The following is a 24,040-nucleotide window of genomic DNA, read 5'->3' on the forward strand; positions in this document are numbered from 1 at the left end:
AAGCATACTACTTAATACCGTACAATATACCGAAAGTTATCCAAGAATGTCTCTAAAGATCCTTTTAAACAGAAACATATAGAAACTTCTGAGGCAATCGTTTCACATATAATTGGATTTCGGCTTTCAGTCACGAATTAAGCGTTGAAATAATCAACGCTTAATTCGTGACTGAAAGCCGAAATCCAATTATCATCATCAAAGTCCAGTCAAACTTTGTTTCACATATATATGTTTTAATTCCACAAGACGTAGCAATAAAAACTATTTCCTGGACAAAACTCTAGTTACGCCCTGGTATGGGTGATTTTTCACAGGCAGAGATTATTTTGACCATTTAATCACGATTTTTTTTACAAATATTGGGTTTGAATTTGAAACTTCTAACCTTCTGAGTTATTGAATCGCCAAGTGGCTCGGTAGCTTAGTTGGTAAAGCACTCGTCTGGCATGCAAGAGTCGTGGGTATGAATCTCACCTGAGCTCATGAGTTTTTCGTTATGTCACTCATAATTCATTCATCTTTACCACGCTTAATGAGTTAATTAATTTATGTATTGGACGTTTTCGAAAAAATGTTGAAAGTACGTGTGAGTTCGGTTATAAAACAATTTTGCAAACCTTCTTCAGGGAGGGGCCCCCAAATCTGGCTCCGCAACGGGCCCCAAAGACTCTAGCTACGCGTAGTCTTGATATATCAATTAGACACTGTCCTTTATACTTTTGATACACCCTATAACTGGACTGGTTGGTGATTAAACGAACCATTAATGTTTAGCCATCGATGTCAGCAACATTCAAATACCCCTGTTTCAAAATTACGTTTAATACGTTTCGCACGTACTTATCTTCACAAAATTGGCATAAACTGTTTTCCACAAAATACTCTTCAAATGCATTCTGCAATTTCCCATCCATGCTCGAATATCAGCAAATCCCCCTCAAAAAGGACATGCATTTTACAGGAGTTACGTGATCATTTTGATTCCCGATTCTGTATGTGAGCGACATTTTCTGAGCATGAGTCAAATGTGGAAAGAGCGGTAGGAGACACTAAAGCTAGTATACATACGGCGATGTGCAAGCGATATGAGTTTTTTTTTGTTCTAGTTCATAGGTTTATATACAACAGAGTGTGTAACAATTTTCGATGGGTGGGAGCAGGACGTATGAAAATACAATGCTGATTTATATGCGATTGTTGTGTTTTTTTTCTGTTCGGTTTATTGACGACGATGGTTATCTACGTGATTTTCGCCACTAACGATGAAAACAGTTCCCAATTCGGAGAAGAGATGTGATTACTTTACCATTTGGGAAACGATGATTACACAGTGCAACATTATTGAGATAATTGAAGGAAAACAAAATTCTGAGTTCAGATCCTGAAAGTGCACCCCATGATTTGGGATGAAGAATATTTCTTCCAAAGGTTGCATTGAGAAATTCCTAAATGTTTAAGAGATATTACCGTACTAAGGAAAAATCCAACTGTAAAATTGAAAAGGACGTAACTCCCAATTTCGAACACAACGTATCGCTAATATGAGTGTATGCTTTCAGGATCTGAAGTCAGAACCGTGTTTACATTTTATATGTTGCACTGTGTTATGGTCAACCGAAGAAAAAATGGGAGACGGTGTCCGATGGGGGTAAACGAAAAGCGATTACAATGGAAATATAGAAGAAAAAAGTTTCTTACATTTTGATAGGCTGCCTTCCGCTTGCAAGTTGTCTCGGTGTTGAAATTGTCTGGGCGCTTCTCCTCGTCACACTCTGCTGGTTCTGGAGAAGAGCTTCCGCTGTAAATTTCCTTCTCCACTCCGAAGCTTCACGAGTGGTATTCTCGCGATGACCAGGAAAAACTTTTCTCCGAGCTAGACAGTGCACTTTTTCTCCGGATAAAAAAGACCACTTTTACACTTTTAAGCTCATGCGTTATTGCCTACCGGCGAGCATTACTCACAGAGTGGTTGGGACATTTTTCCTCCGCAAAAAAAACCAACACAGATTCACTTTTCTATTCTTTTTTCCAGACGAAGTGACACCGGAAGGCGCAAAATTTGCAACGTTTCATAAATATTTGATTATCTTCTTTTTTCTTGCCCGCTTTTAAGGGTATTCTGCCTTCGCTTGAACTTTACTTGATGTTGCTATTTTTCGCTTTTCACACTAAACTTCGAACGACGGCGACGAAGACGATCAACCTTTTGTACACTTTTTGCCTTCTTTTATTAGGGTTGAAACGGTAAACTTTTTAATTTGAAAATGGATTTTCTTCGATTCACTTTGTGCTGCGGTCGAATCAAATGGTGCCGGTGGTCATCGGTCTATTATTCAAAACTTAGTTTTTTTTTTCCTTTCGAAAGTGATTGGAAAACAATGGGTGATTGTTCAGAGCTGAGGAAGAGAAGAAAAAATAAACTGTATTATTTGTTTAAACTTAAAACGAAGATGTGTCTTAAGATAATCTTTCACATTTGAAGAAACACACGTCACTATTTTAGATTTCGTTACAAGAAACTCAACTGTGATATATGTCTTTGGACATTTACAAAAATAATTTAGTAAAACAACTTCATTAAACTGTTTTTGACTAGTAGCTTTGAACTTTGGCAAGGAACTTTGTTTTTATTTTATTTTATTCTTATTTTATGTTTATTAGTTTCATTATATTATTATTTTTTGCTAAAAGTTCAGTTTTAATCACTCAAGCTCCCAGCAAAACATGTATCTAAGACTTTTTTTTCCTACAGGAGTTAATCGAACAATGAGCAGTGTGTGGTCTTTTTATTCCGTTGCGTGCTCCTGTGGAGTGAGCGATGGAACCAAAATCAATCGTGTTTAATTTGCGTTGAGCGGGTGCGAAAAGATATTCGTGTTCAGTCGATGATGAATTACCAATTGGTGAGCTTGATTCATGCTGATGATAACACATTTTTATCGTGACAACGTTTCGGTTTTATAATTTTCCACCAATCTGCATCAACATCTTTTCACCACGAGTCAAAAATGCAAAAAAAATGTTTTAAGTAAAAGTCGTATTTTTCCCCTTAAGCCTGATTTTCTACTGAAAAGGAATCGCTAAAGAAATTTCTCGCCGATTCCTTGCAGAAATTTTCTACAGCGACTCCCATTTGAACTAACAGTTCTTTTCGACTGCGTACTGCGATCAGGAAAAAACGCATTCTTGATCGATTTCTTGCAGAAATTTCCCATGCATCAAGATAGACCGAGAAATTACTTGTCAGCAGCGAATTAGGCTTTAAGGCAGGTTTGCTACTGACAAGAAATGGAATCGCCTATCTCGATGCGTGGAAAATTTCTTCCCAGAAATGGTCCAGAAAACCACATTTTTCTGATCGCAGTTCGCAGTTGAGAAGAAATGTCATTTCAAATGGAGCTCTCTGTAAGAAATTTCTTGACCCATTCAGTCAAGGAATTTCTTTACTTTTCTTGAGCGGAACAGCATACTTAGCTTTAAGCGAAGTATGCACTTCAACAGAAAAGTAATCGCCTATCTCGATGCGTGGGAAATTTCTTGCAAGAAATGCTCAAGAAAAGCATTTTTCTTTGATCGCAGTATGCAGTTGAAAAGAAATGTCAATTCAAATGGAGCTCCCTGTAGAAAATTTCTTGACCATTTCTTGCGCAGAAATTTTTACTTTTCTTGAGCGGAACAACATACTTAGCTTTATCCACGAATCGCATCCCTGACCAAAGGTGACTCCTAGATCTTTTTCCTCTCTAACTAATCAACATCCTTCCCGTGGCGATTGTGGAGATGCAGAAGTATTCTTGGTTTTTAGAAGCATCAATTATTACTCACTAGCATTCCATCCCCATCCTAACTGACTGTAAAGACTTGGCCGGCGCCTTTATTGATCAATAACATGAGAGCTGCTAAAATGTGCACTTTGAGAGTAAGCGATAAGTCCTACCCTTATTCATTTGGATTGAAGTGCTATTCTTACCATTTCTGATCAATCACAGAGTGGCAACCATTGGCACGTACAGTCAGTCTATGATAAGCTATGCTTTTGCGTAGCTATTTAAACAATTGATTGCTGTAAAATAGGGTAACATTGATGGGAATGTTCCTTCAAATCAACATTTATCGATGGAATAGTTTCAATGCATGAATGGCGCTACTATTTTTTTCTATTCATAAGCTAATAAAAACTAGGGTGTTTGTAAAAAAATAGTTTTTTTAATCCTTATTTTCTTTTACATTTCAAAATAATGGTTTCCATGATAATAGATGATACTTCCAAAGAATCCTGACTCACATGAGTTAAACAAATGATAATTGTAGCGCCGATTACGACTAGGTTGTCAAAATTTTCATTAGTATTTTTAAGTCAGCAAAATTGGCGAATTACTATAAATAATGCAGAATTTTCTTAAGAAATAACCTACATTTTGACGTATTCCATGATTCAAAGTATTTGAAATTTTAATTTAACTAAAAATGTATATGACTTGTAGGAGTTTGGCATTTATATTGGCTCCATGGGCCACGATTTTAATAAAACTACCGATCATTATTTTCATGGGTGATCAATTTCACCCCATGTCAGCTTAAAATTTATTCAAACAGCCGTAAGTGAAGTCAAAAAAATAAACTAACTAAACTTGATCCTACGTGCAGTGTTGGTAGACTCGTACTCAAATCTCAATCATTGAGTTCTCCCGCAAGAGAAAACTCATTTGAGATCTGCTTCGCAAAACTCACGCAAGAGATTCACTCACACTCATGCCATCAAAAATGATTCAATCATAGGGTAGATGTACCAATAGTGGAGGTACTAAGTACTATTAAAGTTCATTTAACCGCTTAAATTCAAGAAGCGCAATTAATGTACATGTTAATGTTGTAACGGGAAGTAACGACCATTGACTTAATGAGAAAAATGATTTCATCGCAGTAATCCAGAGCATGTCAGTGAAAAATAATACCTCCACTATTGGTACACTGTTCCTTTAGTTGCGGTATATTTTTAATTTGTGTTCCTATAGTTGCGGTATCCGTGGTTTTCTTATGGGATCCTCCACTATAGGAACACTTTACCGCAACTATTGGTTCAAGCAAGAACAGTTTTAGCAATTTTAGTGATATTTCATCAGTTTTAAAGCAATTTGAACGCTCTTTTCAACTATTCCGTGTATCAACAAGCCAAGACGTCGATTGGTAGTGTCGGTTCTGTGGCTAATGTAATAAAATCAGTGAAAACGGCACTACCGCAACACCCACAACTAAGGGAACACTTACCCTATGCCAGTCGAATATCTGTCAAAATTTAATTAACTTACCTTTTTGTAAAAAAAAAAACTGTGGAAATACAAGCCAATGAGTCGAACGAATGAGTCAAATCATGCATCATGTTGAGTTACGTGAGCCACAACTCAAGCGTGGAAAAACTCAAGCATGAGAAATGAGAATTTGATATTTTCGTAACGCTGCCTGCGTGTTTCGCACATACGCTCCACTCTGAACAAACTCGATGTTCACTTTTATAAAGTTTAATTTTCGAAATTACTAAACGACGTAAGAATGATTATCACCTTTGGCAACCTAACCACGTCTTTCACCGCTCTGTTCTTGTCTTAAGTAATTGAACGCAACGATGTATCATTTTGTCATTAGGATTTTGTGGAAAAAGATGACATATTAGAATTTTAGGGCGCGTATTGTTTACATGCAAATTTTGAAGATACACGTGAAAAAAAATGTCAAAAAAACTGATCAATAAATCTTCGGATTATGGTACTTCTTTTGCACGAAAGATTGAAAAAATCTCGTTCAGAACATGGAATTTACGAAGTAACATCTGAAATATTATTTGTGGGTTCCTTGTACATTTGATAAAGTAATTTGTTTTTGATATTTTTTTTTAAATTTTTGATGAAGCTGTAAATACTTCCTTGGAGAAATGAAATGAAGAATCTGGCAAAATCCTACAAAAGGTTTTGAGAATGTTCTCAAAATAGTTATTGGTAAGAATTTATTGGAAGCTTCTTAATAACTCACTGGCATATTTAAAATGAAATTTCTGCAAGAACTAGTGTGGAAAATAATCAGGGTGTGTGTAGTAACCTCAGTGTGTAGAAATATCTCAATGTATTTCTTCCAGTAACTTTTCCACGGTGATTTATTCTAGGGAAAATTATTTCAAAATTCCAGCACAAGTGTCTACTCCTACTTGTTTTAGCAATTCTTCGAATAAATTATGTCTGAATTACGTACGGACGGAATTTCTCCATGCTCTTGGCGTTATTTCGAGACATCCTCCAAGAGCAGTTTCAAGCATTTTCAATCAATTTCTTTGTAGTAAGAGATTTCTACAGGAGATCTCCCTTGCAGAAGTACCTGCAGATTTTTTTTTTCCAAGGCAGCGTCCATTTATTACGTAACGCTAAAACTGAAAATTTTCGACCCCCTCCCCCCCGTCCGTAACGCTTTTTGTATGAAAATTTTCAAATTTTTGTATGAGCCGTAACGTTTGAGCCTACTCCCCCCCTCCCCCTAGAGCGTTACGTAATTTGTGGATGCCGCCCAATATGTTTGGTCCTGAGATAGCGTATTATGTTCCTCCTGAGATTTCCCCACGATTTAGTCGATGATATTTCTCCACTATATACTCATTTAGGGATTACAGCAGAAAATGACTCAGCAACTGTTCAGTAATTCTTCCTTTTAACCCTATACAAATATATTCAGGGATTCCACTCAAGATTTATCAGCAATGCGTAAATAAAATGTTACAGAACATTGTTCAGGGATGCGTTTGATAATTGTTGAATCTTTTAAAACTGTCTCGGAAGTCCAAAAGATCCCAGCAAGAATGGTTTTGCATAGACTCATCAAATACTTCTCAAAGAGTTTAATCATGTTACATTTACAATACATTTCTTTAATGTTTTCTTCTGAAATTGTCTTGTTAATCTTCTAGAAAAGCGGTTTTCAAATCGTGCTCCGTGGAGCACTTGGTGCATTGGCTGGTGCTCCGCGGCAGTTTCGTAAATTTAAACCAATGCTTTGAAATATCTCAATTGTTTGCTTTAAAGTACATTTTAAATTATACTCAACCAAGCCATATCTAAAATTTCAGAGTTTCAATTTAAATAACAAAAGAACCGATCGGGTTGAGTGTACAAAATACAGATTTCAAACAGAGTGATGATGAAGAGCAGGTGCTCCGAGCAAAAACATTATTACAAAAAGTGCTCCGTGAGCCAATAAGGCTGAAAGCCCCAATGTTCTATTTTTTTTATTTTCGCCCCTTGATGCCAAGATTTTTTTTTAATCGCCCCATGGCATGTTTTTTAATTATTTGTAATAAGGTGAATATGCATCGAAGCCAAACCTCTAAGTCTTAAGAGCACAAATCTAGAGAACCTGATCACCGTTCACGCTGAAAAATTGATCGATTGGTCACCACCAGCGAGTGACCAATGAGTTACATCGTCAGCACAAATGGTTGTCTGGTTCTCTAGATTTGAGCACTTGAAATTCCGTGATTTGGACATTAGCTTCTCAATTCTAAAGTTCTTTTACAAGTGAAACATCAAATAGTTTTTATATTAGATTTTCGAACCAATTTCTAATAACTTTCACATATTGTTTATTTTCAAAACAATTTAAATGTTGTCTATAATTGCAAGAAAATAACGTAAATCTAAACAATTCTTTTTCTCTTGAAAAATATCAGTTTTCCGATTTATATTCCGATTTATATTAGTCATATTCAACACTTAAAGTTAACAACCTGAAGGTTTTAAATGAGATTAACCAGCCTAGGGCCGAAAATCATCATAATTAAGAAAAACACCTAAATGCTTTATGAACATATTTCGTCTCTAACATTGTTTGTCAAAGTGATGATTACAATATGAGCACGTTAAGAGGTATAAACGAATTGAATCCATACATAACTTTTTCACGGTCTATATTAAAAGTAACGGCTTAATTAACTAAGCTCAGTATGATCTTAGTAGTGCAGGATGCGTATAAGAAACACACGTCAGCAAAATGCAAAATGGCAGTAATTTCTTTTGCCATTTAGATAGGGTAAGTGGTGGTAAAATGAACACTGTACCTCTTACGTAGGAAAAACAAATTTCAATGAATTTTTATCACGCGCGGACGATTTAGAGCATCAATCGGAGTGTTCAGTTTGATACGAAGGTCAGTGAAGTGTGAAAACATCAACGAAAACTAGGATTTTGGAAAACCACGTTTGATTGTTGAAACTTATGTACCTAACTTTTAGCTCGAAGGTATTGAGGATTTCAGTGAGGAATTGTTATGATATAATGTTAAATGTGATACCTTTAGATTTTTTTTCTATTGCGTTTCAATCGTTTATGGATATAATTTCGGGAATGCTATAAAAATGTTCAAAAATATTTGTTTTGATCGCGTATTTTGTATGATGTCCATATTACCAACAACAGCTGTTCATTTTACCTACATAGTGCAGGTTTAACCTTCCGCGGATGTTAAGAAAAACAACTTAATAAGATACTGGGGTCATTATGACCCAGAAATGTATACCCCTATAAATCAGCGAAATATCAACCGAATAATGAAATTTATGCCGCATTCGAAAGATATACTCCTCAAGATTATGATCACTACCTGGAATACCGGTTCCGCATCCAGTGGCCACCGGGAATCGGCTACGAAGGGGACCATGTTGGCCACGTGGAATTTCAGTACACTCAGTCCAGAAATCTGCAGTCATCACCAAATTGTATAAGATGCAGGCCATATAGGAATGTACTGTCTTCAGCAAACTTGCTTCGGGGACCAAGAACTTTCATATGGGATACAATTCAGTTCAGAACTCAACCACCGCGTGGCGCTAGCGTCGATATGAACTTCCGGTAGAGGCTAATTATGCGATAACTCGAGATTGCGAACACATAGAAAGATGCAGTCTTCGGCAAAGTTGTTCAGGAGGATAAGCACTTCCACATGAGATACAATTTAGTTCAGAACTCGACCACCGCGTGGCGCTAGCGTCAATATGAACTTCCGGTAGGAGCTAATTATGCGATAACTTGAGATTGCGAGCACATAGAAGGATGCAGTTTTCAGCAAAGTTGCTCAGGAGGATAAGGACTTCTGCATGAGATACAATTTAGTTCAGAACTCGACCACTGCGTGGCACTAGCGTTGATATGAACTTCCGGTAGGTGCTAATAATGCGATAACTCGAGATTGCGAACACATAGAAAGATGCAGTATTCGGCAAAGTTGCTCAGGAGGATAAGGACTTCCGCATAAGATACAATTTAGTTTAGAACTCGACCACCGCGTGGCGCTAGCGTCGATATGAACTTCAGGTAGGGGCTAATTATGCGATAACACGAGATTGCGAGCACATAGAAGGATGCTGTCTTCGGCAAGGTTGCTCAGGAGGATAACGACTTCCTCATGAGATACAATTTAGTTAAGAACTCGACCACTGCGTGGCGCTAGCGTCGATGCATAAGGAAGCTTTCTGGTTGTTACTCTTACCATAACTCTTACCAAAGTCCACCTAAATCCGAATTTTTACAAGCCCGATTCCGACGTACTCGAAAAAAAATTTCTAGCCTTCAAATCCGACCCGAACCATTCGAGTTCGGGTTTGAAAACCCGAGACCCGACTTATAGAAGGATGCCGTCTGCGGTAAAATTGTTCGAGAGAATAAGGAATTAGTCATGAACATACGTTCAAAATTTAACCAGCATGTGGTGCTGGCGTCTATATGTATTTCCAGAAGGAATTCTTTTTTGAAGGTTTTATCTTCGGCAAAGATGTTCAGTTTTTTTTTTTAATTCTGCGTAGTAAATTCCGCGTGACCCTCGTCATTATATTGCTCTTATATGATATGAGCTACACGATCTGACATGAAATATATGTTACGATATAAACTACAGTCGACTCTCCATAACTCGATATTCAAGGGACCATCGACTCATAGAATTATCGAATAATAGAATATACCGACACAAAATAAAAGAAACAAATTTCTGTATTTCAAATATTTTTTTTTATCATTTTTGTAAGAAAACAATATTATTTTGTTGATAGTATTTTACAAACTATTATTTGAAAACATTTTTCGAAGTGCTCGAAAAATCACGTTATTTTTACTGACAATAGTTTTTATCATTTTCATGTCATTACAACTTGTAAGTATTTATTCACCTTCAAACAAAAATTAGATCTCGTATCCCCAAAAAAAGAAAAAAAATAAAATAGATATCGAGTTATGGAGAGAAATTCACATCTCACGTTACATCAACTTGTGGAGATATCGAGTTACAGAAATATCGACTTATGGAGAGCACAATGTATGGAAATTTAAAGGAACCGGAAAATCCATCTAGTTATAGAGTATATCGGGTTATAGAAAATTGAGTTGTGAAGAGTCGATTGTATATAACATAAAATGAGCTCTATGATATGATATGAACTATATTGTAGTCACTTCTAAAATTCCAACAAGAGTTCAGATACAGATAATGTCATGAAGTTGCAAAAAAAAAATTACTTCTAGTTTTCTTTATAAGTTGTTGCAGTAACTGTGCACTTTAGTTTTGAATTGGATCCGGAGAAATCTTATGACTTTATACCAGTATTTCCTTCTTGATTTCCCCCAAAAAGTTATCTGGATCTCAAGACGTAGTTCACATCGGAGTTATTCAAAGGATATAGTCCAGTAACCTTAAATGATTTGTATGATGGATTTTACAGTTATTTACCGTGAGCTCATCCGATGGAATACAAACCCATGCCCTTCTGTCCTCATCCTCTCGAAATATTTCCAGAGACTCCCCCAGAGATTTCTCCAGGAAATCTTTCGAAGATTCCTCCAAGGATTGTACCAGAAAATAATTCAAGCTATTCTTTACCTTAATCTCTACAATGATTTCTTCTGAGGTTCCCTAGAACTTTTGCCATGCATGGAATAGCTTCCTCCAGGGAGTTGACATGGAATTTTTACAAGGATTCCTACAAGAAAAAAATATGTATAAGGATTTCTTTAGAGATTTCGCAAAGGTTTCCAGCAGAAATGTTTTTAGTGATTCCTTCAGAAAAATCTTTATTGGAATTCTTTCAGGAATTTTTCCGAGGATTCCTCCAGGATTCGTTTCAGGAATACTTCGAAATTTCTCCGGAGATTTCTCAAGGGATTTTTTAAGTTATTTCATCTGGTATTCCTCTATAAAATTTTCCACAGACTTTTGCAAGGATTCCTCCAGGAAAGTGTCTACAAGGATTCTTGCACAGATATCTTCAAGGCTTTCTCCAGGAATTCCTCCGGGAGTAACACTTAAAACAATTTCTTCAAGGATTACTAAAGATGTTTCTCTAGCGATACCTTCAGAATTTCTTCCAAGGATTCCTCCACGGATACATACAAAGATATCACCAAGCAGTTCTCTCGAGATTCGTTCAGAAATTATTCCGGGATTCCTCCAGGGTTGATTCTACAAGGAAATGCTACAAGGATTCCACAAGGAATTTCTTCAGGTGTTCTAAAACTCACGAATTCCTCAAGGAAATTACATGAAACGCCTCAAGAATTTCTCCAGGGATTCGTACTGGGTTTCTAAAAATATTCCATGGATTCCCCCAAGAGTTCTTCTTGAAATTTTCTAGAGATTCTCCCATTAATTCCTGCTAGAATATTATTAGAACTTATGCTAAAAATTTCTCCACAGATTTCATTAAAAAAATCTCTACATATCCTCCAGTAAAATCTCTATATTTCTTTTTGAAAATCTATTCATGGATTTCTTTAGATATTTCTCCTTAGATTTTTCGAGAAATTTTTCCATTTAAATATTCCTATAAGGATTCTTCCAGGGATTTATCCAGCAAAAATCTACAGGGGTTTTTCCAGCAAAAAATCTACAGGGGTTTTTCCAAGGATTTCTCTAGCGATTCCACCAGCAAAATTTCTACATCGATTCTTCCTGGGATACCTCCAAGGATTCATCAGTGATTCCTCCAAAGATGTCTCCAAGAGTCCTTCATGGATGCCTACACTGCCCATTAGACTGGCCCAGCTCAGTATGGGAGAAAAATAAAGTTATATAATTCCACGGGGCACCTCACAGGATTATTCCTTAGGGTTAGAGAAAGACTTCCTGAAAATTTCAGCTGATTTGGTCGTTCCATAAGCTGGCGCATTTGAATTGAAGTTAATATAATATATAATATATACTGTTTGTTTCAGGAAAATTGTTGGTCGCGTTCAATTGAACCTAGAATGTCAAAAACACTACTTGAAAGTATAGCGAATAATATTGTAGAAGGTTGTAACAAGATTAAAATTGATAAAGTTGGTGTTTTAACTATCTGAAGTAGATTTGCAATAATGCTTAGTATTTCTTCAACATAGCTTGGTAGTAGCCACTAGGCGCATCATAGCCACCTATGACGCTGGGCGAGCTGCTGCATAGGGCGCATGCATAAATGTGATTGCACGGGAGTGCTGATCTAAGCCTATCTTTCAACAGCTGTAAGTTCAATGAAAATGAGATTAAATCCAGATACAACCTTCTGCAACTTTGTTCATTAGGGTATCAACAGGTGAATTTGTCATTCTGGGTTCAATTGAACGCTATTAACTAGTATACGGAACGAAACAGTGACATAGGGTCAATTTTCAATATATTTGAAACGAATATCCCATAGAAACTTCAAATTGAATGCGCCAGCTGGTGGAGCAACCAACTGAGTTGAAATTTTGTGAGAGCCTTTTTCTTACCCTAAGACTCATAGTTCGTTGAGTTTTACAACTTTTTTGTTTAAGGGCCAGTCTACTGCCCATAACTGCATAACAGTCGCATTCGACATTTTTGACAAATTGGTGTTAATACAATGGAGAGTCATCAAATGATAAATACTTTCGATAAGGGATGAGCGATAAATGAGCCTCGTAATGTAACAGCAATGAAATTTCTACCAGAATTATTTTCTGACTATTCACCTAGTATGCGATATGAGTTGTACACAATATCAGCCTCAAATAAGCACTTTTGAGTTCCTGATAATTTTTAGAAATTTTAGTTTCCTCCCATACTGCCATGAAATGTACACTTGGTATTCCATTTACTCAATGCCTGCTTTTGTCGAATGTTACAAATATGCAGTTATGGGCAGTACAGGAGTCTATCCGAAGACTCCTACAGACATTTCTCTTTGCAAATCTTTACAGGAATTCCTGCACAGATTTCTCCAGCTTTTTCTTCAGGAATTTCTCCAAGGATCGCTTCAGAAAAATCTCTACATGGTTTCCTGTAGATATCGTTTCAGGAATGAACTGGTAGAGATTTGACTGTATATATAAATTAAATATGAGTTTCGTCTACGCAGTCTTCATTATAAATAGAACGTTGAAAAAAAATAAGACTGCGTAACTGAAAAGCATATATGATGTTCCGGGGATTTTTGTAAGGAATTCCTCCAGAGCTTTCCTCGAGAATCCTTTCTTGGTCTCTTGCAAGAATTTCTCCAGCGATCCCTATAAGAACTCATAAAATAATTTCTTGTAAAATCTCCAATTAAATGGTAGAATCTCTGGAATAATTCGTTATAGAATTCCTGGAGCGATCCTTGGAGGAAATCTTAGGAATAAATCCTAGAGGAATCTTGAGAGGACTACCAGCGGAATGTCTGGAGAATTCACTGTGGAAATATTTTAAGTAATCCTTGAAGAAATATTACTTAGAGAAACCTCTGACATTCTGCAGAAATCTCTGTAGAGATCTTCTTGGAGGAATCCTTAGGGGAATCTCTTATTTTTTATTAGAGGAATGTCAGGAGAAATTGCCTGAAGAATATTTGGAAGAATCGCTGGAAGTAATCTATGCAATAATTCCTGGAGAAGTTCCCTGAGGATGGATTAATTCCCGGAGAAATCTATCTGGAGTGAATTCTTCAGAGCAATTCCCTCAGAGTTTTTTTTATTGAATTCTTCTACGATCTGATTTAAAAATTGTTTTCGGTATTTCTGAAGTTATTAGTTTTGGATTTAACGGAACAATAGTCTGATTTTTTTCTAAAGGATAATTTTGAATTTTCACAAGAGGATTTTTTTAAAACACTTCAGAGTACTTTTTATTAATGCGTCCCAATGAAGCTATTTCTGGAATTTCTCCAGCTGTTCTTTCTAGTATTAGTCCATAAGATATTTCCAACATTCGTTCGAGTTAATGTATGAATTCCTCCACGGTCATTTATTCAATTGTTTCAGAAATCTACTGAAGGTCTCCTCGAAGTTCGACATGAGTGTAATTTGATTCTCCTTATACTTTTTTATGGTATTCTACGAGAAATTTGGATTTTTTCATTGGTGTTTGCGAAATTGCCTATTTTTTTTACAAATCTTCTTTCAAGATAATCTGACGAAGTTTTTCTGACTTCTCCTGGCAATATTGTTGTAATACAAAACCTTTATGCAAATTCTTGTACGCAAGATTTGTTGAAATTTCTGCAGAAGCTGATTCTAAAGAAATGCCCAGAAGTTAACGAAAGAATGTTTTATGTTGACGTTACTATCCTGTTAATTATTTTTAATTACGCAAAAATAATTGATTCTGAATCAAATCAACTACTTCAGCACTAAATTTTACGTTAAATCAAATTCAAACACTCTATTGATTTTACAGCGATACCTCCATGACTCGATATCGACTCATGGAACCATAGTAAAAACAAACTTTCATGGTTACGATGATGGTCCCTAGAAGCAGCTATCCAAAGGAATGCTATTCCATGACTCGATATTTCCATGAGTCGATGGTCCCTTCAATATCAACAGGTTTCACTGTACTATAAAGTTTTATTTATCTCAATAATAATATTGATAATTATCACTATCCGAACACATTCACATCTTTATACTTCAAGTCATGCTCGCAAATCTACTTACTCCAACTTGCGAAGAATAGTGTAGGTGATAAGATAATCACAACTCAAGCAGAGGATTACGTTCAAATTAAAGTTTATGACGTGCATTTTTTTAAGTAGGGGTAAGAAAATGTAGGAAGTTTCTTATGAAATGTGCTCAAGAGTTTCTTTCGGAATTCTATCTCTTATTTTTTCTAGGGATACGCCCCAGAATTTTTTTCGGGGACATCCATATAAATTATCTCCTAGGAGAGACACCCCTAGTACTCCTCAAGGCGTAAGTTCATCAATTTATTTATTTATCCATTTAAAAATTACTCCTCAAATTACTGTTTAGGTCTTTCTGGAATTTCTCACGAATTTCTTTCAGCAATTTGTTTCTTTGTTTTCATTAAAAAATAGCAACGCGGTGGTCGAGTTCTGAACTAAATTGTGTCTTATGTGGAAGTCCTCATCCTCCTGAGCATCTTTGCCGAAGACCGCATCCTTTTATGTGCTCGCTATCTCGAGTTATCGCATAATTAGCTCCTACCGGAAGTTCATATCGACGCTAGCACACGCAGCGGCGAGTTCTGAACTAAATTGTATCTCATGTGGAAGTCCTTATCCTCCTGAGCAACTTTGCCGAAGACAGCATCCTTCTATGTGCTCTCAATCTCGAGTTATCGCATAATTAGCCCCTACCGGAAGTATATATCGACGCTAGCGCCACGCGGTGGTCGAGTTCTGAACTAAATTGTATCTCATGTGGAAGTCCTTATTCTCCTGAGCAACTTTGCCGAGGACATCATCCTTCTATGTGCTCGCAATCTCTAGTTATCGCAAAATTAGCCCCTACCGGAAGTTCATATCGAAGCTAACGCCACGCAGCAGTCGAGTTCTGAACTAAATTGTATCTCATGTGGAAGTGCTTATCCTACTGAGCAACTTTGTTAAAGACAGCATCCTTCTATGTGTTCGCAATCTCTAGTTATCGCATAATTAGCCCCTACCGGAAGTATATATCGACGCTAGCGCCACGCAGTGGTCGAGTTCTGAACTAAATTGTATCTCATGTGGAAGTGCTTATCCTCCTGAGCAGCTTTGCCGAAGATAGCATCCTTCTTTGTGTTCGCAATCTCGAGTTATCGCATATTTAGCCCCTACCAGAAGTTCATATCAACGCTAACGCCACGCAGCGGTCGAGTTCTGAACTAAATTGTATCTCATGTGGAAGTGCTTATCCTCCTGAGCAACTTTGTCAAAGACAGCATCCTTCTATGTGTTCGAAATCTCGAGTTACCGCATAATTAGCCCCTACCTGAAGTTCATATCGACGCTAGCGCCACGCAGTGGTCGAGTTCTGAACTAAATTGTATCTCATGAGGAAGTGCTTATCCTCCTGAGCAACTTTGTCAAAGACAGCATCCTTCTATGTGTTCGAAATCTCAAGTTATCGCATAATTAGCCCCTACCGGAAGTTCATATCGACGCTAGCGCCACGCAGTGGTCGAGTTTCGAACTAAATTGTATCTCATGTGGAAGTCCTTATTCTCCTGAGCAACTTTGCCGAGGACATCATCCTTCTATGTGCTCGCAATCTCTAGTTATCGCAAAATTAGCCCCTACCGGAAGTTCATATCGACGCTAGCGCCACGCGGTGGTCGAGTTCTGAACTAAATTGTATCTCATATGGAAGTGCTTATCCTCCTGAGCAACTTTGCCGAAGACAGCTTCCTTCTATGTGTTCGCAATCTCGAGTTATCGCTTAATTAGCACCTACCGGAAGTCCATATCGACGTTAGCGCCACGCGGTGGTCGAGTTCTAAACTAAATTGAATCTTATGTGGAAGTCCTTATCCTCCTGAAAAACTTTGCCGAAGACTGCATCTTTCTATGTGTTCGCAATCTCAAGTTATCGCATAATTAGCCCCTACTGGAAGTTCATATCGACGCTAGCGCCACGCAGCGGTCGAGTTCTGAATTAAATTGTATCTCATGTGGAAGTGCTTATCCTCCTGAGCAACTTTACCGAAGACAGCATCCTTCTATGTGCTCGCAATCTCGAGTTATCGCAAAATTAGCCCCTACCGGAAGTTCATATCGACGCTAGCGCCACGCAGCGGTCGAGTTCTGAACTAAATTGTATCTCATGTGGAAGTGCTTATCCTTCTGAGCAACTTTGCCGAAGACTGCATCCTTCTATGTGTGCGCAATCTCGAGTTATCGCATAATTAGCCTCTACCGGAAGTTCTTTCGACGCTAGTGCCACGCGGTGGTCGAGTTCTGAACTAAATTGTATCTTATGTGGAAGTCCTTATCCTCCTGAACAACTTTGCCGAAGACTGCATCTTTTTATGTGTTCGCAATCTCGAGTTATCGCATAATTAGCCTCTACCGGAAGTTAATATCAACGCTAGCGCCACGCGGTGGTCGAGTTCTGAACTGAATTGTATCCCATGTGGAAGTTCTTGGTCCCCGAAGCAAGTTTGCTGAAGACAGTACATTCCTATATGGCCTGCATCTTATACAATTTGGTGATGACTGCAGATTTCTGGACTGATTGTACTGAAATTCCACGTGGCCAACATGGTCCCCTTCGTAGCCGATTCCCGGTGGCCACTGGATGCGGAACCGGTATTCCAGGTAGTGATCATAATCTTGAGGAGTATATCTTTCGAATGCGGCATAAATTTCATTATTCGGTTGATATTTCGCTGATTTATAGGGGTATACAATTCTGGGTCATAATGACCCCAGTATCTTATTAAGTTGTTTTTTTGTGGCGCCATCTTAGAATCACCTTAAGAAAATTTTTTTTTGGTCTTGCGCTTCGTTTTCACAAAATATTAAAAGTCAGGGAATTTCAGAAAGATCCGTTTGATAACAACAGATATATTGCAGGTTGAAATTCGATTTTGGGTCATTATGACCCCAGTATCTAACTAAGGTTAATGAACTTTTCCATCGTTTTTGCTAACGATAAAACTATGTGAAAATGTAGCTATATTAGTCTGAATTCGTGTCGCTGCTTCAGATGACATCCCTATTTTTGATTTTATGCGATAGAACTATACAAATATATGGTTTTTCCATTAGAAACAAGAAAATATCTTTAGGGTGTTCATTTCACTACCCCTTGCTCTAATGTATCACTTCAATCAGTATACCACAAATGTGATGCCTTTCTCAACGTTGATTTTGAAGCAATAAAACTAGAAATATTTAGTCATAAAATCTCATACTATCTACAAATATATTTATACATAGTAAAACAAACGGCCAAACAACTACATACAGAGATGAAACCAGATCTCAGGAACATTTTCTTCAGTGGCCTGCCTCAGCATCAAAAGAAACATCTTTAAGCCAGAGCCAATTTTTCACTTTCGATTTTCCGGCATCACACGTAAGATGATGGTATTTTCTCATTCAGAAAATCACTCAACCACCGCAACACACAAAACAAATCACACATGTGTGTGATCGATACATTTTATTACTTTCGAGAGGCTTTTCTTCTCTACGATCCTTCTCTCGCACATGCTCTCCCTTGAATTGTCTTACCGCAACTGAATTTACAGTACAGACACTCCCGTGCAAAAGATTGGTGTCACTCCCTAGAGAACTTTAGAAAGTGTTTTGTATTTGTCATGTGTATTTTGGAAAGTTTCATATTTCTGGGATTATACATCTAGTTGAAACACTCTATGGCTGATAGGAGCCTTCCTTAGCCGAGTAGTTAGAGTCTGGATGGCTGATTCGAAAGGCAATGAGTTAATCTTACTTATGATTTTTAAGGGGGTGACCCAAAACATTCGCACGGGAGTGTACATACTTAGCGTTAGAATTACTGATTCGCTTATTGCGGTTTGTCGCTGCGGTCCCAAAGAGTATTCACTTTAGCATATTTCACAGCTAAATTTTCCAAACGACGCACATAAAGTGACACCACTGACTGTCGTCACTTAGCTACGACGACGAAAACCATGGCTTTTTCCTCTGATGAAATGGAAAATCACTCACCCCTAGTGAGAACGGTTTTATCAAGATTTCAACAGGTAAAACGTTTGCGTTCGGTCCCCTTCGATTGGACACCTGAGGTTTGGTACGGCATTCGATTATTTCGTGCGAAAACCACTTCACACTTTTCCTTGCTCTTCACGACGACGACGGTATAGCGTGCCACTCTACATAATCATCATCACCGTCATCGTCGTCGGTGTCGGAGTCTTGGTCATCGTAGTTTCACTCTTCATGGGAGTAGTCAGGGAGAGCTGCTCCCATCCCCTGGCTGGCGGAAATAAAATCAGAACCATTCAGTTTGCTCCGAAAGTTAATCCATTTTTTTTATTCATTATTACAGTAATACCTCCATGAGTCGATGTTCCATGACTCGATATCGACTTATGGAACCATACTAAAAACAAAATTTCATGGTTACTATGATGGTCCCTAGAAACAGCTTTCCAAAGGATCACTGTTCCATGACTCGATATTTCCATGAGTCGATGGTCCCTTGAATATCGACTCATGGAGGTTTCACTGTAGTATCATTCCAAACATTACATTCGTTCCATATATCTAGGTGTTAGAAAACACCATCATCCTAATTTGATAAAACTAAATTAAGCATTTATTAACATTTTGTTAACAGCATATTACATTTTATTTGCCGTTACAGTTCAGAATTTTTACAGGTGAGTTGATTTTATCTGCTTATGAGACAAAAAAAATGCATTCAATTAACTTAACCTAAGGGGATTTTTTTATTATCGTACGGGTTTAGGCCGAAGGGTCTCAGATTTTCATGAAACTTTTTCCACAGGCAGGGCTCATGGATATATGAATAAAAAATATTGAGAAAAATTCAGGGTCGCCTATTTTTACGGAAAACTCAGGTGGAAATTTTTTGTTTTCCCTTGACACTACTTACTTTGAAAAACCATAACTCAAGAACGAAGCATCGTGGAAACAAAGTTTTTATATGAAAATTTAAGCAAAATCCAAAAAAAAAGAACTGTAAAAAGTTTTCCACAAAATTTTCCACCGTTGGGAAAATTCGTAAAGAAAAGCCGGAAAAACTATGCCCGAACTCGTGGAAAATTTTCAAAAAAATATTTTCGAGAAGGTAATTTTATAAGCTTTAATCACTGAAATTTTTGGAATGCACTTTTTTTCGTTTTTGAGTTATGGCCAATTTTGTGAAAAATGTCCAGATGTGCCATATAAGACTTTTCTTTGAAAAATCATAACTCAAGAACAAAACATTGTAGAAACAAAGTTTTTATAAGAAAATTTAAGCAAATTTTCTCAGAAATCCAAAAAAAAAATATGAACTGGAAAAAGTTCTCCACAAAATTTTCCACCGTTGGGGAAATTCATAAAGAAAAGCTGGAAAATTTATGCCTGAACTCGCGGAAATTTTTTAATAAAATATTTTTACGAAAGAAACTTTAAAAACTTCAATTCTGGTAACTTTTAGGATGTACTTTTCTTTAGTTTTTGATCTATGGTCAATTTTGTAAAAAATGCAAAGATTTGCCATACATGCCTTTTCGTTTAAAAATCATGACTCAAGACTCATCATGACTTGTCGAACCGGATTCAAATTATCTCAAAAATATGGAATTTTTGAAATGGAATCAGTTTCCAGGGACATTTTTCACTGTTTATGAAAACAAATAATGAAAACCCGATTAGCTATTCCAGCTTTCAAACAAAGTATATTTGAAAAGAGCGATCAATAAGATCCAATCCTACAATATTTTTCAATACGCTCATATTTCGTTCCTAAAACATGATCAAATATTGCTAGGATGAGCTGTTTGAACCATATATTTACAAATTTATAAGTTCATAGACAAAATTTCTTAAGAACGAATGAAAAAGAAATGAAAAAAGAAACAAAGTTTTCTTCAATCAGAATGTAGGCAATTTTTTCCTGTTAGGTAACTACAAAATTGACAGTTAAATAAATGGGTAGACAATATGACAAATAGGTATTTACCAATTCAAGTTTAAAGCGTTGAAATGGCTTGAGAATCATAAGTTTACCAAAAACTAACAAAGAGCAGTGAGAAAGTGCAAGTGTTGTCTATCAGCTGTATATTCCTCGTTATTATTTTTTGTAAAGTGAAAAAAGTTTTCCTGAAGCTGTTGAAATGGACAAAGTTCAATATTACAAATACAATTCTTTATGCTGTAACCCTTTCGGACTGGACGGCCACAAATCAGTAAGGACAAATCTACGATCGATCAGCCAAGGCCTCATCAGTAAGCTTCATTCGAATGGAGTTCGGTGGATTACGGAAAAGATGAAAATTTGCGTGAAGTGCTCCATTACCGGTGACCAGAAGGCTCTCGCAACGGATCTTCCAGAAGCAATGGCGTTTGAGGAACAAGTTTCACCACTATCTTCGTTGGCGTCGCCAAAGGAAACTCCTTCCTCGGGTGAGTCAGTTGGTCCTATAAATAATGTACAAAAAATACAAGAGCTTGCTAAATTCTTGGAAATTTCTTTTCAAGTAAAATCTTCACGTTTGGATGCTTCTAGTAGTAACTATCGCAATGCTTCTATGGACGAAATGTTCAATCAAATTTTGAGTAAAATAAAGACTTGGTTTCCGCCTAATATTGTCGATGTTACAGAGGATTTTAATTCCGTTTTATTAAATTTGTACTCAGCTGTTACAAAAGCCGAACCTGACAAGCACTAAAACTTCTAAAATTACTTCCTAGGTATTGGTCATATGCTAAAGTTAAATCTCATTTTGACGTGTCTCAACACGTTATAACTGAATCCAAAAAAATACAATTTAGGGATTCAACCACTTTCAAAAGTAGGACGACCCTCGCATGGATCAGATGTCCAAGACATAGTTTCAAATTTTTACCTAAGGGATGATATCAGTCGGCCATTTCCTGGCTTGAAAGATACCATATCTATTAAGTTACCCAATGAAGTGCGCCAAAATGTTCAAAAACCCTTTGGATACTTTATATAAACAATATTTGGAAACCTGTAAGAGTGAACAGGAATCTGTCTCATTCACATCGTTCTGGAAACTTAAACCAAAACAATGTGTTTATACAAAGGATTCATCGGCCATGAATGTTTGTGTTTGCATGATACATGAGAATATGAAATTCATGGTTGATGCATTGAACAATTGTTTTTGTTGAATTATGAGTAACTTTTTTTGCTGCCATTATTTGGGTGTCCGAAATTTAACGTGGACAGGCTTCAATACAGAAAAAAAAACTTAACACCTTTTTGACTAGTCAAATGATATGTCCAGATAGTACAGATGATTGTTACTTGAGGTCCTGTGAGGATTGTAAATTAAAGAAATTAGATTTTGTTGCCAATCGCTTAGATGAAAATAACGTTGAAGAAGTTAAGTATTGTTTTTGGATTATTTCTCCTCGTTGTGAAATTATCAACAAAGAGGAAAATGTAAATGATTTTATAGAAAACTTGAAAAATCTCACAGAGAAGTTTCTTGTGCATCAATTCAAAGTAGATAAACAAAATAAATTTATAAGAGCTAAAAAGGAATCACTAGTTGAAAACAAAGAAATAATGTGCCAGATGGATTTCGCGGAAAATTATTCGTGCGTGATACAAGATTCCATTCAAAGCCATTACTTTGTACGACCTCAAGTAACAATACATCCATTTGTAATTTATTACAAAGACAAATCTTCGATCAAAGTCTTAAATGTTGTTGTAATTGCTGACATAAAAAAGCATAACACGACATCAGTTTATGCTTTTCAAACAAAACTAATTTCAAGCTTGAAAAATAAATTTCCTGTGCTTGAAAAAATCATTTATCTTTCTGATGGTTGCGGAGAGCAGTACAAAAATAAATCAAATTTCAAAAATGTATGCAACCATGAAAATGATTTCAAAATTAGAGCAGAATGGCACTTTTTCCCAACCTCACATGGAAAAGGTCCATGTGATGGTATCGGTGGCAATATTAAGCGAATGGCTAGAGATGCTAGTATTAGAAAGTCAGCGGAAATTAATAACGCCAAACAATTTTTTGACTGGGCTGTGTCGCAAAAGGTGAAAGATCAATTTAAAAAAGATTGGGAATTCATCTATGCAACTGAAAATGACTATTCAGAGGCTGAAAAATTACTTCAGGAGAGATTTTCTAACCTTGTTCCAATTCCTGAAACAAAAAAATATCATTCATTTATTCCAAAAGACGAACGAAGCATTTTTGCGAGTGAATTCTCAGATGCACATGAAAACCAAGAAAATACAGCATGCTTTGTTCTTAATACTACAAAGAAACGAAAATCTTCTGGTAGTAGCAACCAAAGGCAATCTTCCCGGTTGAAAAAACAAATAGTTTTAAGATAAAATGTAAGTTATGTACTGAATAATTGAATAAATAAAATTAAAGAAAAATATAAAAAGAATCTTATTTGTTCCATAGAAAAGAAAGAATCCCTTGGAATGGAAAAGAAACAGTTTTTTCAGCTTTGCTTAACGGTGTAATGTTTCATGAAAAATATAATCCAATCCGACTTATACTTCATTAAAACCAATCCCATATCGTTTCTTTCAGATCTTTTAGAAAATTTGCAATTGCTTCGATAAAAAAAACCTTGTTTTTCTGATGCTTCGATTGAAATATGGGTTTTCAAAGAAAAGGCTAATATGGTCATTTTTCACAAAATTGACCATAACACAGGAACAAAAAAAAAGTACATCCTAAAAGATACTAGAATTGAAGTTTATAAAGTTTCCTTCTCAAAAATATTTTAATAAAAATTTTCCGCGAGTTCGGGCATAGATTTCCCAGCTTTTTTTTATGAATTTCCCTAACGGTGGAAAATTTTGTGGAAAACTTTTTCCAGTTCATATTTCTTTTTTTGGATTTCTGAGAAAATTTGCTTAAATTTTCATATAAAAACATTGTTTCTACAATGTTTCGTTCTTGAGTTATGATTTTTCAAAGAAAAGTCTTATATGGCACATCTGGACATTTTTCACAAAATTGGCCATAACTCAAAAACGAAAAAAAAAGTGCAATCCAAAAATTTCAGTGATTAAAGCTTATAAAATTACCTTCTCGAAAATATTTTTTTGAAAATTTTCCACGAGTTCGGGCAAACGAATTT

General features: G+C 36.4%; 1 protein-coding gene across 3 annotated transcripts in view; it reads right to left on the reverse strand.

Annotated features, from left to right (window-relative positions):
• Positions 1-24,040, reverse strand: part of LOC5563856 (receptor-type tyrosine-protein phosphatase kappa) — a 516,995-nt gene that overhangs the window by 480,913 nt on the left and 12,042 nt on the right. For all 3 annotated transcript variants that reach the window (XM_021846357.1, XM_021846358.1, XM_021846356.1), the window contains exon 2: positions 1,702-2,399. In XM_021846357.1, the coding sequence (XP_021702049.1) occupies positions 1,702-1,703 (2 nt within the window). In that variant the 5' untranslated portion in view covers positions 1,704-2,399. The remainder of the gene's footprint in view (positions 1-1,701; positions 2,400-24,040) is intronic.

Source organism: Aedes aegypti, chromosome 2 (genome assembly GCF_002204515.2).
Source record: "Aedes aegypti strain LVP_AGWG chromosome 2, AaegL5.0 Primary Assembly, whole genome shotgun sequence".
In the NCBI taxonomy this organism is placed as follows: Eukaryota; Metazoa; Arthropoda; class Insecta; order Diptera; family Culicidae; genus Aedes; species Aedes aegypti.